We start from the raw sequence: 17,296 nt of genomic DNA, 5'->3' as shown, positions 1-17,296 counted from the left end.
CAATCCTATATCCTGTACCTAAGGAGAGGTCGACGTGGTTATGATTTACACAAAACCTAAACGTGAGTAGCCTGAAGAAGGGAGCAGTTGCATCCCGAAATGTCGGAGTTACCTAGATACATACTCGCAAAACGTAAGTTATTAATATACAAGGGTCGTTCAAGGTTGACCGGGATTTTCGTACGTAAAAAATCGATGAATAGCCGGATCATGATGAAACGTGCGGGTGACGTAATGTATTCCTTCGCGAGTAACTAGCACCCGGCATGACATATTTCGCGCATGCGCAGCAGTTGCAGCGAACATGGCGGCAAGCAGTGTGTCTGTGGCTGTGGAGCAGCGGTGTGTAATCAAATTTCTCGTGAAGGAGAAAGTGAGATTTTCAGACGATTGCAAGCACAGTATGGTGAACAAACGATGTCGCGGACAAGAGTGTACGAATGGTGTGAGCAGTTTTGCGAAGGATGGGAGCTGGTGACAAATGAAGCGCATGGACACATTCGCCCGACTGCAGTCACACCATTGAATATCGCATGTGTTGAGCAAATGATTCTTGAGAACCGGCGAGTAACAGTGCGGGATATTGCTGCCGAGGTGAATATCAGTGTCGGGAGTGTTGAGACAATCATTCATGACCACTTACGCTTCCACAAAATCTGTGCAAGGTGGGTTCCCCGCCAGCTGACATTCGATCAGAAGTGGACACGCAGGACGGTCTGTGAACAGTTTCTGAATCGGTTTCAAGCAGAAGGTGATGAATTGTTGCAATCCATCATCACGTGTGATGAAATATGGTTGCACAATTCAACCCCAGAGACCAAAAGACGCAGCATGGAGTGGCGGCATAAAGGTTCCCCGCCCCCCAAGAAAAGCAAAACGCAGCCGTCCGCTGGAAAGATCATGGCAAGTGTCTTCTGGTACATGAAGGGCGTTATCCATGTGGATTTTCTGGACAAAGGGAGCACAATTAATGCCCAGTATTACTCCACATTGTTGAGTGGTGCTGTACGAAAGTTCATTCGCAAGAAAAGACCTGGGATGTTGTCTGGAAATGTCATTCTTCTCCATGACAATGCCCGCCCTCACACGGCCAATGTGACAACAACAACTCTGGCCGACATACGCTGAGAAGTTTTGCCCCATCCCCCCTACAGTTCGGATGTAGCCCCCAGTGATTATCATTTGTTTGCACCCCTTAAAGACCATCTGGGAGGGAAGAAATTCACGACAGACGAAGCACTGCGGAGCGATGTCCTCCAGTGGCTACGACAACAACCAAGTTCTTTCTACGCCAAAGGAATTCGGGAGCTGCCAGAACGATGGCAACGGTGCCTCGGTGCGCACAGAGAATACTTTGAAAAACTGACATAGTTTGGTGTTTCTTCTGCTACCTCTGCAGAAATAAAAGTCCCGGTCAACCTTGAACGACCCTTGTATTTATATTAAATTTGTGAGTAATTCGCACAACTTTCATCATGAATTCTTTAGAGGGCAGCTGGTTTCAAATTAAAGAAACCATCCAATTTATGTCTAGACATAGACATCTGTCTCAATCAAAACCAGCACCATGTGGCAGCATTTAACACATTATTTCTTGAAAACTACAGATTATGGGTGGGTTGTAAATAAAGTAGTGGCAACACTGTCAGGAAAATGTAATGATACCGTGCATGTGCTATCAGGCAGTGAGCAATGTCAGTTTGGAGCCATGCTGATGTGTGAAGTGTTAATAGTGTTTGGGGCAGCGAGTGGTGTTGTGTATGTAGGAGGTTGAAATGAACACCATTTTCTGTACTGCTCTAAAACATGTTTACAAAGGTAGAACAGTGATGGTGGATCAAAATCCAGGTTTGATCATGGCAAAAATGCACAAGAATGTGATCAAAACTTGCATGAAGCCTGAAGCAACAATAACTAGCCTTAGCTGATGGTTGCACAATGGTGATAATATCGGCACCCAGCATGATGCAGTTTTCCTCATGTTGAGGTTGTTCTCACGGATGCATCGCAACCTCCTAAAGAAATGCACTTACGCATTATGCAACCATCAGATATGGCTAGGTATTGTTGCTATAGGCTTCATGCAAGTCTTGCTGACATTGTCATGCATTTTTTCCACAGGCAACCTGGATTTTGATCCACAATCGAAGTTCTACCTTTGTAAACATGTTTTAGGGCAGTACAGAAAATGGTGTTCATTTCAATGTCGTACATACACCACAGCACTTGCTGTACCGACCACTTTTGGCACTTCGCACATCAACATGGGCCCAAACTGACATTGCTCACTGCCTGATAGCACATGCACGGTGTTATCACATTCTCCTGGCAGTGTTGCCACTACTCTATTTACAACCCACGTAGTTCAGTTCTGTCTAGTTTCTTCAATTATATGAAGATATCACACTGGAATGACAAAACAGTATTGTTTTGTCATTGTTGTTTATTTTATTTCTAAATGATATAGAAGATGTTGTAAAGTATTCGAAATGTCTTTTTTATGCTGATGACTTTAAGCTGTATGCAGAGATTAATGATGTAAATGACCATTATAAACTACAAACGGACATTAATGCAATTAAGAAGTGGTTAGATAATAATCAACTCTCTATCAACTTGTCTAAGTCAGTTGCAATGACCTTCTCACGCAAGAGACAGCACTTCTGCTACAATTATAACATAGACAATGTGAATCTTAGTCTTGTAGAAGATGTTAAGGATCTGGGAGTTTTTCTTGACAGGAAACTTAGCTTTAAGATGCATCTTAATCATATGGTGTCAACAAGTAGAAAACTGACAGGTTGGGTCATAAACAAATGGCAAGGTATGAACAACCTCCACCTTCTCTTAGTTATGTACATGGCATTTGTTAGACCCATTCTGGAATTCAGTTCTGTGACATGGAATTTTTCCTGTGGTGTTGGAAAACGTGACATCATTGAGAATATACAAAAGAAATTTCTATCCTATTTATATTTTAGATTTAAACTGTTTAAATTATTTTATAGTTATGACGACCTATTGAATAAGTTAAAAGTTGAATCCCTTTCAGTTAGAAGAAATAGAAATGATATAAAATTCGTTGAGAAAATTTTAGAAGGTTACTACTCTGTCCCTACGCTTTTATCGAGAATATCTATACGAGCTACGCCGTATCGAGTACGCACTAAAGGGTCGTTATTGACAACATCTACAGATTATAAATATAATGAGTTTTTAAACTTCATAGTCAGTAGTTATAATGATTTCCAACGTGCCTAAAGATCAATTGTATTTTAATCATTCACCAGGCCTATTTTAATGACTTGTCATGTATATTTTAATGTATATATCATTCATATTTTATTGTACCTCTTATTATATTTAGTACCTCTTTTGTAGTCACATTTTTATCATTCAATCTTGTATTATAAATTTATGACTTTTTTGTATTGGCCAGCCAGCTGTTTTTCAGCAGGATAATACTAGCATAAATAAATAAATAAATAAATAGGCGCCGACTCCATGGGGCTTGGGGGGGGGGCTGGGACCCCCCCCCCCAATGTTAACGATGTGGGGAATATATATTTTTGCTTTAGAGGATCTAATGTATTATTTTGCTTCTCTTGTAAAGTTTACTTTGAATTGTGCCACATGAACTTAACTTTAAATACACATTTGAAATGTTCTAGACCATCAATTTGGGGGGCTGAGACCGATAAACCATCAACTTTGGGGGGCTATGACCAGAGACAGCAAAACACATGACTTATTACTATATACTAAGTATGTAATTATGAGTATTGTTAAAATATTTACTGAAAAGAGTTTCAAGAGACGATGTGCATGAACTAGGGTAGTGGATGGGACGTTTGGGCTACAAATGGCTTTCACATGATGTTCAGAACGAGATCATTGATATATTAGGGAGATCTGTTTTGCGCTCTTGACGAAACTTGTGACATATCCATCCGTGGACAATTAATATTCTGCATTAGAACTGTGAATAAAGATTTTGTTATTTTTGAGGAATTCGTGGGCTTTTATGAGATTCCGAACTCTGAGGCCGAAACTTAAAAAAGAGAGAGAATGAGTCATTCATTAATTTATTTCAGTGATCAGAGCCCCCCCAATAATTTTGACAAGTCTGCACCCCTGATTGTTAGTATTTGTAGCAAACGTTTTTTTGAAAATGTTGATCCCACCCAAAAAAAATATGTGATGTAACATATTGATTGATTCATTCCGGTTTTTTTTTTTTCCACTTTTCTGCCACTTTTGACTAATTGCAAAGATGACGATGAGTGATGATATGATGAAATTGGTGAACAGACTCTCACAAAAACATACATGCCCAGGCTGAGATTCAAACCTTGGACACATGGTATTGTGGCATGCTCTGCTAACCACCCCACCATGGAGGTCGGTATGATATGACATATAAATGGGATATTACTCCTGAACCACAGTTTTTTGCTATTATGTTTTAATAAAAACAGGAACTCATTCTCGAGGAATGATGATTGCAGGTCATCAGGAGATGTCCAATTATGAAAATTACCTGAAAATTATGGTTTTCTAAAATTAGTTACTTTTTACTTTTTTATTTTTGAAATGGGGATTACTTATCATTGTAGAGTAGTAGTTTGTGCTGCTTCTTTGCAATTTTGGTTCATCCAGTGTCATCTGCCACTAAAGCGATTTTTCAGATTTTTTCCCATTAAATGGCAACACAGCTTTTCTTGTACATTGTTACTAATTTTTCCCGCAATAGACATCTGCTTATTTTCCACATAACTTAGCATGGTTGTAGGAATATTTCCCTGCTACATACATTTTTCATTCACTTTGCTGACGACATTGGTGTGCCAAATTTGAATTTTTGTGTAAAATTTTGATTTTCTCCTTTCTTTAAGTTTCATTATTTGGAGTAAAATGTATAAATTTAACCTCTGCTAAGAACCCTGTCATTCCAGTTAAAAAAGATTTCACCTCTCTCCGACAATTAGTTCTCTTGCTAGATTTTTTATACATAGAGGCAAGTTTGAAAAGCACACACGTCAAAAGTTTCCATCTAAAGAGACAAACATGGACGATAGCCTCCCATTCACTAAAGGGAAAGTGTTCTACATGTGGTTCTGTGATGACAAGAATTTACACTTGGATGTGAAAAGACATATGGCACAGAAGTCGTATAACCACTCTCTATGCTCCAAGGCATACTACGTACAATACCAAGTTAGATTTAAAGCATCATGAGAAAATACATGACCAGTTCCAGAAATTTCCACAGCTACAAAAATACCCATGTCATCAATCCTGCACCAAGAAAGTACATACTGGAGGAAAGTTGCATAAGTGTTCCATATGTAATGAGTAGGGGCGGATTTATATGCACTAAGAAAAAGCCAAATAAGCACTAAAAATGCCAAAATATGCACTAAAAATTTTCAAAACAACCTATTTTAAGGTTCTGTAAGCCATACATGGGAAGTAAATGTATCAGTAAATCACTGAATGCAGAAATGAAAGTGTGATAAATTGTGCTATTTAGTATCACCAAAAATACTAATTTACAAATGTTTTTAGTTTCATGTAACAAAATAATTATATTACATGCATTCCTTTGTCTGGAGACTTGCTCTAAAAATGGCAAAACTGCAATTATAATAATTTACGTACAGGCGCGGTTGGCCCTATAGCGCACAGGATCAGTGAACCCCCAGTAATATACGATAATCACCTCGAGAATGAACAATAAACAATATCTTTACATTTTCACATTATTTCGCTAAAAATTCTACACAGTAAGTCATGTATTTGTGTCCGTAATATGGCGAACTCTTTTGCTGAGAAGAAGAAACCGCGAATCGGCCGCCCTGATACAGACCCTCAGTTGAACCCCCACAGGACAGCTCGTGCCATTGTGAAAGCTTGTGCGGGAGCAGAAGCTAGAGGAGGGTATAGGGCAAAATACATGGGACAGGATATTGCAGTACCTATGTCTCCACCCAACGGTCATGCGCAGTTCGTTCTCTCGCAGAAGTCGCGGGACAAGGTTCAGTTCTCACTGCTTCCTCCCTTCCAGCGTTGCTGTGTGCGGTTCAAGTTTGAAGCCCACACATTACATATTCAATCTTCTCTTGTATAATTTTTGCACCGAACTTCTTGGAATAAATGCAAGATTGTGGCAGAGATGGATGAGTGGAAACAAATAAAAGCTGGAATTAAATGCGATGAATTAAAATAAAGGAGATACATTACCAAAATAGCTTGTGCATGCATTCAGAGGTTTTTCCTTAAAGGTGGAAACACTTCGGGTTCGCGAAAGAGAAAGAATGGCACGAAGACGTGACTTGCTGTCGCTCGGTGTCAATCGTCTCAAGTTTGTTAGTTTTTGAAGTGCTTGGATACGTGTTGGAAAGTATTAAGTGATACTGCGAGTGAAGCGAGGGATGGACTTTACCTAGGTTATGTCATTTGATGCAGTGTAGGCGTTTCTGTCCGCGCAGGTAAGAAATGACCGATAGAAATGCACATAATTAAAGTAAACAAACTTCCTTGTCCACTGAAAAAAAGCGTGTGCTGGTCGACCAGCCCCAAGTTTGAACAAAGCTGTCGCGTATCAATGAAAGGGACTCAGGTTCGATTTCTAGTATGCACATGCCATTAGTTGCCATTTCCCTTTAATAAATGTAGGACCAGTTCTGATTTGTCGGCATGGACGTCCGGAAGGGGAATAGGGGGCCGCCCCCATGGAAATTGAATGTCAACCAAAAATTATATATTACATGCATATAATTTAATTTCAGTCACAGTAATTTTTAGTAATTATTATAAAAGCGTTGCAGTAACTTCAGACTGAAGGAGTGTTTTTTGCTCCTCCTGGGACGTCCATGATATTCCAACAAAACTCAACTTTTTTCATAAAGGCACAATTTATTGTAGTTTCAGCCCTAAATATATTCGCACACTCCTACTATAAAACCTTATACTCCCAGATAAAAAAAAATCTGGACAAATCTTTTAAGCCCTCCCCCCATCCTTTTGTTAGGCGAATGATGTCTATTTTTCGGAAACTGAATATATGTCACATGACTTCAGTGAACCCCCGGGTAAATAATGCACGAGCCGCGCCTGTATACGTATCTTGTTGGAAACACTATGCTCTTTTCATTGCATTAATCAATATCTTATTCTTTTACATTAACATTTCAATATACTAGACGTTATATATCAATGTTTTCAGGTAGCAGACTATTGCGATTGTCAGAAAATAAGTCTTTGCATTCTGAAAATGTTCTTTCCATTTCACAAGATTCCACTGGACAGTATTTGTTCGTTTCATTTCTTGTGTTGATATCCTAATGTAAAATGGATTTTTCTGTATTCAGAATTTTCAAATAAATAAATAAATTTCAGTTGTGAAATACCCATACAAATCCTGGATAGGTTCCCCCTGCAGGAACTGCAAACCTTGGTTTCTGGAAGCTATAGCTAACTCTTCCTCTAATTCAGTTTTCTCAATTTCTCCTGGTACTATTTTCTTTTGAGCAATATCGAAAAGAGATTGGATGGACAAAGAATGAAAAAATCTAATCTTTGTCCGTTCAAAACTATCAACGAAATTTTACCATATTTTTAATACTTTATTTAAGATTAAGATTAACTTCATTTTTATTCATATTAACAACATAATCATAAATTGCACATGGTACAACTACAGACATACAACAATGGTCTGGATGGCCTAATGCGGTGATTCAACACTCCTAATGTGAATCCATCACCTTAACTGTCAATTCAAATGAAGCAATGCTGGGTTGCTACATTTAACATACGGTTCTGATGGCAATAGAGTTTGCACAGAGATAAATGTATTATAGGCAGGTATTGAACTCGGCCATCAAACTATCTGCACTATGAATCCGTGGTTCGCACCTACCGTAACATGGGAGTCGAACAAGTGCTATTTGTCGTGCAAGATTTAATGTAAAATAATGCACAAGGATAGAGCAAAAGTGATAAAAAAAGGTAAAGTGCTCCCCTGTGCTTAGCACCAAGCCATGAAGGCGTATAGGGGGTGTGGGGGTAACGCCCCACACTTTCTTGATCCGGTCATGAGTGGGGGTGATGTGATCAGCATCACGCCCCTGACTGCCTTTACCCCCCAGGGTTTCCCCCAGGTACCCATGTTATTCGACGCTGGGTGGGTGCAGGGGCCACTTCCAACGTTAGAAAAGTTCCCGGATTTGAACCGGCCGGGGATCGAACCCAGGACCTTGAGCATGGTAGTCAGACGTGTTACCGACTGAGCCACCATGGATGATAGAGCAAAGAATAATAAAAGCATAATTATTTGAAACCTAAATTGTGATGCAGGTTATATAAAAGATATAATTGTGACCATTTTACGTATCAAAATGTACTGTACTATACGCTAATAAAAGAAGGGCATTAAATGTATCAATAAGTACTCAAATTCTACGGACGCTATCTCAGTTTCTATAGGACTGCCATCTTTCACCTTCCAATTACTTTAATAGTAAAATTAGCATTTGAAATCACAACTACTTTCGTGGAGAAAATCACCCATAAATCATGTTTAATCTGAACCAGAATGTTGTTTGAATATTTAGCTGCCATCCATCAACAGACATAAATAATCACAAAAAGTTATTGTATTTTTATTATGTCTAATTTAAGAATGAAATGTGCTCATAGTGCATATCTTCATCATTCTCTTAGTTTCTACCATGTTATTTTGTACAAAATAACAGAATGATCCTTCACTGGGTTATAGCAGCATTGTCCAAAAAAACAAAAACATAACTTTATAAAAATCACAGTGTCCAGGCCTACACAGGCAACAAATGTTTTCTGTTGCCAAAAATGAAAGCTCTGTAAAAATTGTAAATTTGCATTTCAGCAATTTTCCATTTAAGCTGCCAAAAACTACTCTAAATGCCTGAAATGTATTACATGTTTAGAGCTGTTACTTCTCTCGTTCGGCATTTATTGTCCCTTCTGCAGTGCACACAGACACACTCACAGATTTATCAAAATGTCACATTAACAGATAATGCGACCCCAGTGTTGTCACTGGAATTTGGAAATGTGACTCACATCTCTGAAAGATCGTTGGTTCTCTATTTTCACAACCAGATTACCTGCAATGGTATGAGATGAGTTTTGGAATGTTCTTGACCCCACTAGTGCCCATGACCAGACGAAGTAGGCTATTTTTAAATGCCCAGGGGAAAATAAAGCAGACAAACATGAATCGAACAATTACATGAAAATTACTCCCAGTATATGCAGATTATATTCACATTAAGCTCAAATACACACTAACGTCCCAAATATGCATTTATATGCACTATAAAACTTTGCCAGAGTAATCCACATCAAGTGAAATGGATAAATCCATTGAGAGCATATGAATTTTTCTTAAGGAAAAAAACATGCAAATATGCAAAAATCCGCCCCGTAGTAATAAGAATTACAAGGATAGGAGTAATTTAAAATGTTTCATGTAAGTGCATACAGTGTGTGAAATCACACTGTTTGAATTCCAAAATTGCTTTTTTAATGGTTAGCCAAAAAGTGGCAGAAAAGCAAAGTAAAATAAACCAAACCAATCATCCAAAATTGCAGTCAACCAATAAATACCATAAAGTGCCATAACAAAATGCTTTACATTCACTTCCTTAATATCAACAAGAACATAAAATAATGATAACAGTTTGAGCATGACTTCCATGTTTTATTCATTTTAATAGATTAAATTGAAAATCATATCAAAAGAAGACTTTCATCATTGTAAATTTCTAGTAAAAATCTGATATGTTATTATCAACAAGTAATCATTCCATTGTTTACAAAATTTATTCCTATATTTTAGTGGAATGTGATATTACATTAAAATTTTTGGCCTTGTAAATAGATGATATGAACCAAAATCTAGTATGTGGCACAACTTGGTAAATTTTTAGATCTATTGCTTTACATGTTACATCCTAAATTAAATATGATGTACATGGCATGTCTGTTTGATATCTAATTGACAATGACAAGAAGCAGTTTTAATTGAGAGACATTCAACATTTAGCATGAGTATTGCTTGTGTCAGTCAAAAATGTACACAGATTTTCCATTCAATTAAATATGATGATAATTTTAGTGCTAGAGAAAGGGAAATGGAGTTTGTGTAATATTTCTTTTGGTTGTTGTTAAAGTATAGTTCCTATGCAATTTATAATTAACAATTGAGCTTGAATATAAAGTTTCGGGACAGCATTTTTCAGCAGGTGATGAATAAACAATATGCTTTAGTTATGTGAGTAATATTTTAGACATATAAGAATCAGTACCATATTTATAATTCTATTAAATTGATGCTCCTGTGGTTATATTTATAGCTGTAACAGTTAGTATGTACCCAATTGGATTGTCAGACAACAATCAATTTAAATAATTTTGTCAGTATCACAGAAACTAGTGTGTGTGAAGATAAATTTTCTTAAGTTAAGAATATTGCAATTAGAAATTAAAGGAGGCAGTGTTTTTATTGACCCATCTATCTATTTTTTTAAATGATTCCATTACATGTGAAATTTTTATGCACCAAGCTATAATCATAAATATCCACTTTTTGTAGTTGTATTATAAAATGTGTAAAGTAGCACCATGACTCAGATAGCTTGGCGATCTTGCTTGAGAACAATCATAATAATTGAATTCTGCTTTGCAAAATAAATTAATTTTCTGCTTTAGTGAAAAGCATGTGAAATTGCTGTTTAGTGTAATTTATTAAATTACAAATTGTAAATAGAAAGCTGTAACCACATGTAGTTTTTGGTACAGCATTGGTTATCGTTACTAGGTGTATTAATACATGTGTTCTTCATTGCTTTCCATTGTTGCTTCTATATAATTGGTGTTCAAATTCAGGACTGTACTGTTTGCAGTAATATGAATGTTACAAACCAATAGAGATGGTCACTCTTTATTATAAACTGTGTAGTAGTAGTTAAAAAAATATTAAAGAAACTAAAGCCTGCTTAATGTTTTGAAAGATACCATGCCATGTTAAAATTCAAAATTTATAGTATGTGAGAAATGTATGTTTATTCAATTTTGATAATATAATAAATGTATTGAAGGTAAATGCATTTTATTTATCCAAACTCCATACTCACCAATAATTTGAAGTTAATATCTGTAAACTCATAAAGATGATTGTTATTCAAATCACCGAAGAAATGCAGAAAAAGTGCTTCCTCGTAATAATCTTTTTTCCAAATGAAAAATGTTAAGACTCCATATATTGTTTATGTAATGTGGATATTCCATAATTAAATTGCCATGGAACTTTCAAGTTCATCATTTTGTCTATTCTATGAGTAATACTACCACTGAAATTGTTACGATGGTTATCCACTCTTAACAAAAAGCAAGAACAAATCATTTATAATAACACCTGATATATGTATTCACACCATACACTACATTGTGGTTGCAAACTATTGTTGTTATAGAATATACAGAATTTTGTGTAATGTGATACTTCGTGAATGGAAAAGTATTTAGTGATAAACCATTATAGATTGATATGAAATTTGACAAGTAGTGGGCCAATGATTATACAGGGTCTGTATAAAAAGTAATGACACCATTTTTTTTTTACGCGACTGTACGTCGCAGCGCACTCGCTCCAGGTGGGTTCAATGGAGGGGGAGTAAGCTTCAAAACACACCTAGCGTCAGTCGCCTACGAGCTTCCGTGCAGTTCGTATCCTGGTTTAAGTGGACCCTGTCTATAGGCTTGGTCAAAGCTTAAAAATGCAACATACCATCGAACAGCGCTATGCCATTGAATTCTGTGTTGGACTCGGAAAATCGACTATGGAGACGTTGGCCATGATCCAGCAAGTTTTCAGGAGTGAAAGCCTATCAAATGCTGCTTTGAGATGGCACAAGTGCTTCAAAGACGGTCGAGAGAGTGTGGACAACGAACCCCGTGCAGGACGCCTGTCCATGAGCAGAACCGAGGACAATTTGCAACGTGTGATGTGTTGAACTCAGACCAGTGGTTAAGTGTTTGAATAATTGCAGACCGTGCAGGAATTTATAAAATGACTGTGCACACCATCATTACTGAGGATTTTCAGATGAGATAAATGTGTGCCAATTGGAGGCTGCATCAAGACAATGCACCAAGCCAAACCTGCTTCGTGGTCAACGACTACCTGGCCTGGTACGGCATCACAACGCTTCCCCAGCCCTCCTACAGTCCCGATCTGGCCCCGGCGGTCTTTTTTCCTTTTCACCTGAGTTAAGAGAACCCTCAAAGGACACCACCATGGGACTGTAGCAGAGATCAAAGCTGCTTCGACATGCTGCTTGAAGGACATTCCGGAAAAGGACTTCCAGGGTGCCTTCCAAGCGTGGAAAACTAGTTGGCAGAAGTGGGTCAATGCCCAAGGGTCCTATTTTGAAGAATTTTAATGATTTGTAGCGATATCTTCAATACATTTTTTTCGTAAATTTGGTCTCATTACTTTTTATACAGACCCTGTAATTTTATAAGTTTATAACGAGATATGTATTATCTTTGTGTTACAGGGAAAATTAGTTACATACAGGTTGCAACCTGTTTTTGTTCAAACATTTTCTGACATATTCTGAAATTGTTTCTTCTCAACTGCTCAACCCTGAGGTTGGTTTCTCAGTCTCATTTTCCGTTTGAAAAGTTTACTCACCCCATTATTTTTTTGATAATTTCATAGTTTCCTTCTTCTGTACTTTCTTCCCTGATTTACCATGGGTTCCACATTCGAATCCTGGTAAGCAGAACCCACCGATAGTTCTGTTTTTATAACACACTTAGGTAATGTGTAGTGCTTTGCAGTAGATTATTATCTTCACCTTTATATAAATGCCGCCAACAAATCAAAATTGCAAATCCATATGTTTTCCTCGAAAGGAATTGAGTACAAGTATGGTTCTGGTAGATGGTTCATTCATCGGCAAAATATAAATGAATGACTTTTAATTTAGCCTAATTCTAAAGGACTGCTTGGTTGGAGTGCACTGCATATCACTATGTATGTATAATTTATTTATGCAGTATTTCGTTCTTTCTTTATTTTTTTAGTTTTCAAACATAAGTATTTATGACAAAACAGTTTTAATATATGTACATTTTGTCATCCCATTTTGTCCCTTTTTTTTCTCCTGAAAATGTAAAAAATGTCAGTTTTGTTGTTTTAAAAATTTGGCCGCCTTAGTTATGGAGATATCTTGCAACGTGAGGGATTCCATGTGTTTAATTGTAATTGATGATGTATACTCCATTATATTCATTGCCCACTTATTGACATGACCTTTAAGTTTAAATTCTATATTTGAACTGCTTGCTAATAGAACCCACAAAATTCACAACAATGTGTAATGGATGTAATTAACATGTAAAGTCAAGTGCACAGAGGCTTTCCGAATGCACTGTACATTCCTAATTAGTTTCTACATCTTTTCAGTTTATTTTTCCTGTGACGATCTGTGTAGGATATTTGTTTTAGTTGATACGTAGTGATGTATCAAATGAGTAAATCCCAATTAATATACTTTGTAAGTTATTGAAGGTCTGAAACATAGAATGAAAATCAGCTACGAATAAATGCTGCCTGTTGAAATGTAAATTGGAGTAAGCTCATACATGAAAGCACAACAATATTCTTTCTTTTTTTGAAAACTTTTAACACATATATAATAAATATTTTTCACATTTTTACCACCTAAAAATCTGTCTGCTAGTTGAAGACCACTATTTAACATTGCAAATTGAAGTATTATGATAATCCATATTGTGAGAACCATTTTCTTTACAAACTAATCTCCATGATAATTGCGGTAAACGCAGTTTAAATTTACTTATGTAAAATTTAGAAAATTTCGCACTTCCGCATTGCAGAATTTAATGGTTAAATCCTATTAATTTCGAAGATCCACTGTCTTCATTCACAAAAGGGTGCGTTGTGAATGAAGACAGTGGATCTTCGAAATTAATAGGATTTAACCATTAAATTCTGCAATGCGGAAGTGCGAAATTTTCTACATTTCACGTAAGTAAACTAATCTCCATTTGTACAGCAGTAGATGAAATGTAAGTACAATAAACAATTAAAGGATATGACATGCATGCATATGTGACAAATTGACGCTGTAGAGAAACCTAAGTGACTGGTGACAAGTGCAGTATGCCATTGCACTGCATTGCGAAAGATTGAATTTGTTTCTTTAGTTTCTCTTCCTGTGATGTGACATTCTCATGCCAGCTAACATATCACTTCAGTGTGATATCTCCCTTAGTGAACTTTGCTTTCACACTGAAGTGAATGTGACTCATAAGGTGAAGGTTTCTCACCAAAGTGAGAAACATGTTTAGTTTACCACAAACTGCACACATTGGAATAGGCACTTTCATCTCCAGTCTGAAAGAACATTCTAATTGTGCCAACAGTGCAAGGTGACGTGATGCATGCATGCAAATTATTTAATTTAATTTTTAAGGTTCATTTTCAAGTTGCATGTTACTTGGATGCCAGGTGACATGTCATATATCACTGTTAGTCTGTATTTTTCCTGTTAGTATTGTTGTGCTGTTGTGAATTGAGGATTATTTTGTTTTTCAGATCAATGCCAGCTTCGGAATCGCAACAGAGAGATTTGAGAACACACACCAGAGAGACATCCTATAAGTGTCCCATATGCAGCAAGTCCTACAGGGATGAGAGTGCTGTATGTTACCACAAGAAAATGCATGCAATGGAACTAGAATTACAGGAAGAACAAAATAGTGAAGACCCACCAGAGGGTGAGAGTTGTGTGAATGTGAATGCAAGAGAGAGGCCTTTTAGTGCATATAAGCTTAGGAGACATACACGATCACATACTGAGGAGAGGCCATTTAGGTGTTCCATATGTGGCAAGTCCTTCACTGAAGACAGTAATTTCCACTTGCATATGAAAACACATACAGTACAGCAACCTTATAACTGTCATCTATGCCCCAAGACATTCAATACTGAGCTAGAGTTAAAGGAGCATAAGAAAATACACGAAGAATTCCTACAATCCCCACAGCTCCAAAATTACCAATGTCACCAGTGCTCAAAAATATTTCCTGCACCAAATAAGCTTAAGAGACATATGACTGTACATACTGGAGAAAAGTTGCATAAGTGTTCCATATGTTGCAAGTGTTACAAGGATAGGAGTAATTTAAAGGCTCACATGAAAAGATCTCACAAAAGATCGAAGAATGTGATCAACCAGTGAATACCATCAGGGAGACTGTGCTGGAATAAAGATGCTTTATATTCGCTTCCTTAATATCTAACTGCACAAAAAGTTGAATAATGATAGAATTTTCGCAGAAATTCTATGTGTTATATACTGTAATTCAAGAAATAGGAAATCATGGCAAAGAATATTGTAATACATTTTTGGAAATATTTGGCATCTGACTGTCACGCAGGACACCCATGTTCGATTCCCAGGATGGTTGATCTGTACCGTGTTTGTTGCAACTTGTCAGGTTTTCCACTAGCAATCGCTCAACAGTTCCGGTTCCAATGAGAAACTAGGAAAATGTCATCTGCTGAGCAGCAAGAAGCGAATGGAAACCAGAAGAGAGGCGTACACAGTCGCTGTTGCCACGTTGTGGTCTAGCTCCCATGTGTTTTGTTTGTGTCTGCAAGAAGCTTGCTTTGTAATGTTGGTACTGATTAGTGTGGTGTTGGATTTGTGCATTCCCATGTATCTTAATCGCGACCTGGCCTTGGTTTCCTCCAATGCGTTGTTCACTCAGTCTACAGCGGCAACACAGAGTGAATTCTCCTAGAAATCTCAACGACCGGCAACCGTGGGAAACGTGATAGGATCTACCAAACGCGGTATAAGGTCGGAATTTTTCTGATCTTGTCCCCTCATAAAGCAGCTCTGGGGTTCATCCAGCCTCAAATCAATAGGCCCCTAGGGGGGTAAAGGTGGCAAGAGCATGGTGCTGATCACATCACCTCCAAAATGGCAGAGTTCGAGAATGTGTGAGGCCCTACCCCCACATCCCTTAAATGTGCCTTCATGACACAGTGCTATATGCAAGGGGAAGTTAACCTTTTATGATACAAAGAATTATTCAGGGCCTCCCCGATGGTATAGTGGCAACGTCGCCACCTTGTAATCAAGGGGTCCCAGGATCGATACCCAGTGGAGGCACATAGTGGTTTTGATCCCATTTGAACTGTAGGTCCAGTCCCGATTACTGTGCATAAAGTGAACTTAAAAAACAACAATTCAATCAATTCAAACAAAGGGTTATTCAAAGTGAACTTTACAACATTGCCAAAAGCAATTAATTAAAGCTTCTTTATAACTGTGACCACACTGGAAAATCTGTCGATTTTATAGTGATCGTTTTTTATTTTGTTGGTGTTTTGTGGAAGAGTTGAAGTTTGCCCCACCCTCCCTGCTACCGTAAAGGACTTTCAGGACACATAACTGAAGCTATCACACAAGCAATCAGGAGGTGCTGGAGAAACTAGGTGCTGATTTTGAATATCTTCTTGATTTGTGTAAGGTTACCCATGCAGAGCGCACACTTAGAACTTGCAATTGTCATTGTAAATATTTTTTTCTGATGTGTAACCTTGCATTTGATACCCCCTCTCATGTAAAAAAAATCTGAACCTTTATTACAATAAATATTTAGAGAAGTTAATTTGATTTTTAATTTTACATTTTGTTACTTTCTACATTTGAAACCTTACAAAAATTTGTAATCAACAGCAAATTGTCACCACAAGAATTATTCTTATGTTTTTGTAATATGTGAGATTTTTATCGCAACATTTTATATTCTTGGCCTTATGGATGAATTTTATCAGATCAGTTCTGGCATATGCCACAACATGGTAGACCTTTTAAAGGTATATTCCTTTAAGTGAGGCGTTCAGAGCACAAGAGACGTAACTACAGTTTTCTTGGAAATTGAATACATGTATAACTTCTAACTGTGAAGTGTCAATATTTCAGTGCTAGAAGTACGCATCACCTAAGTTTCAAATTCTTGCTCATAGAGACACCATTATTCTTGTGCTCCAACAGCTAAACATAGTACCATGTTATTTAAATATGCATTTTTAACCCCTCATTTGCCACATACATGAATAAGTGTAATATGCTCTGCACATTGCATTTCTATCTAACGTCTGAGAAGTTTGTGTGTATATAAAGTGTCTGTATGTGACATGGCA

At 37.2% G+C, this 17,296-nt stretch overlaps 1 protein-coding gene across 14 annotated transcripts in view; it reads left to right on the top strand.

Moving 5' to 3' along the window:
• LOC145992025 (uncharacterized) overlaps nucleotides 1–17,296 on the top strand; it is a 276,188-nt gene that overhangs the window by 127,939 nt on the left and 130,953 nt on the right. Inside the window, exon 4 of one of the 14 annotated variants that reach the window (XM_083128051.1) lies at nucleotides 14,675–15,455. The exons of the other annotated variants lie outside the window; for them this stretch is intronic. Coding sequence (XP_082984177.1) covers nucleotides 14,675–15,320 — 646 coding nt within the window. The 3' untranslated portion in view covers nucleotides 15,321–15,455. Of the gene's footprint in view, nucleotides 1–14,674; nucleotides 15,456–17,296 lie in introns of those variants that run through there. 14 annotated transcript variants of the gene reach the window in all.

Source organism: Lepisma saccharinum, chromosome 9, assembly GCF_977018435.1.
Source record: "Lepisma saccharinum chromosome 9, izLepSacc3.1, whole genome shotgun sequence".
Taxonomy (NCBI): Eukaryota; Metazoa; Arthropoda; class Insecta; order Zygentoma; family Lepismatidae; genus Lepisma; species Lepisma saccharinum.
This window is presented reverse-complemented; position numbering and strand designations above follow the sequence as displayed.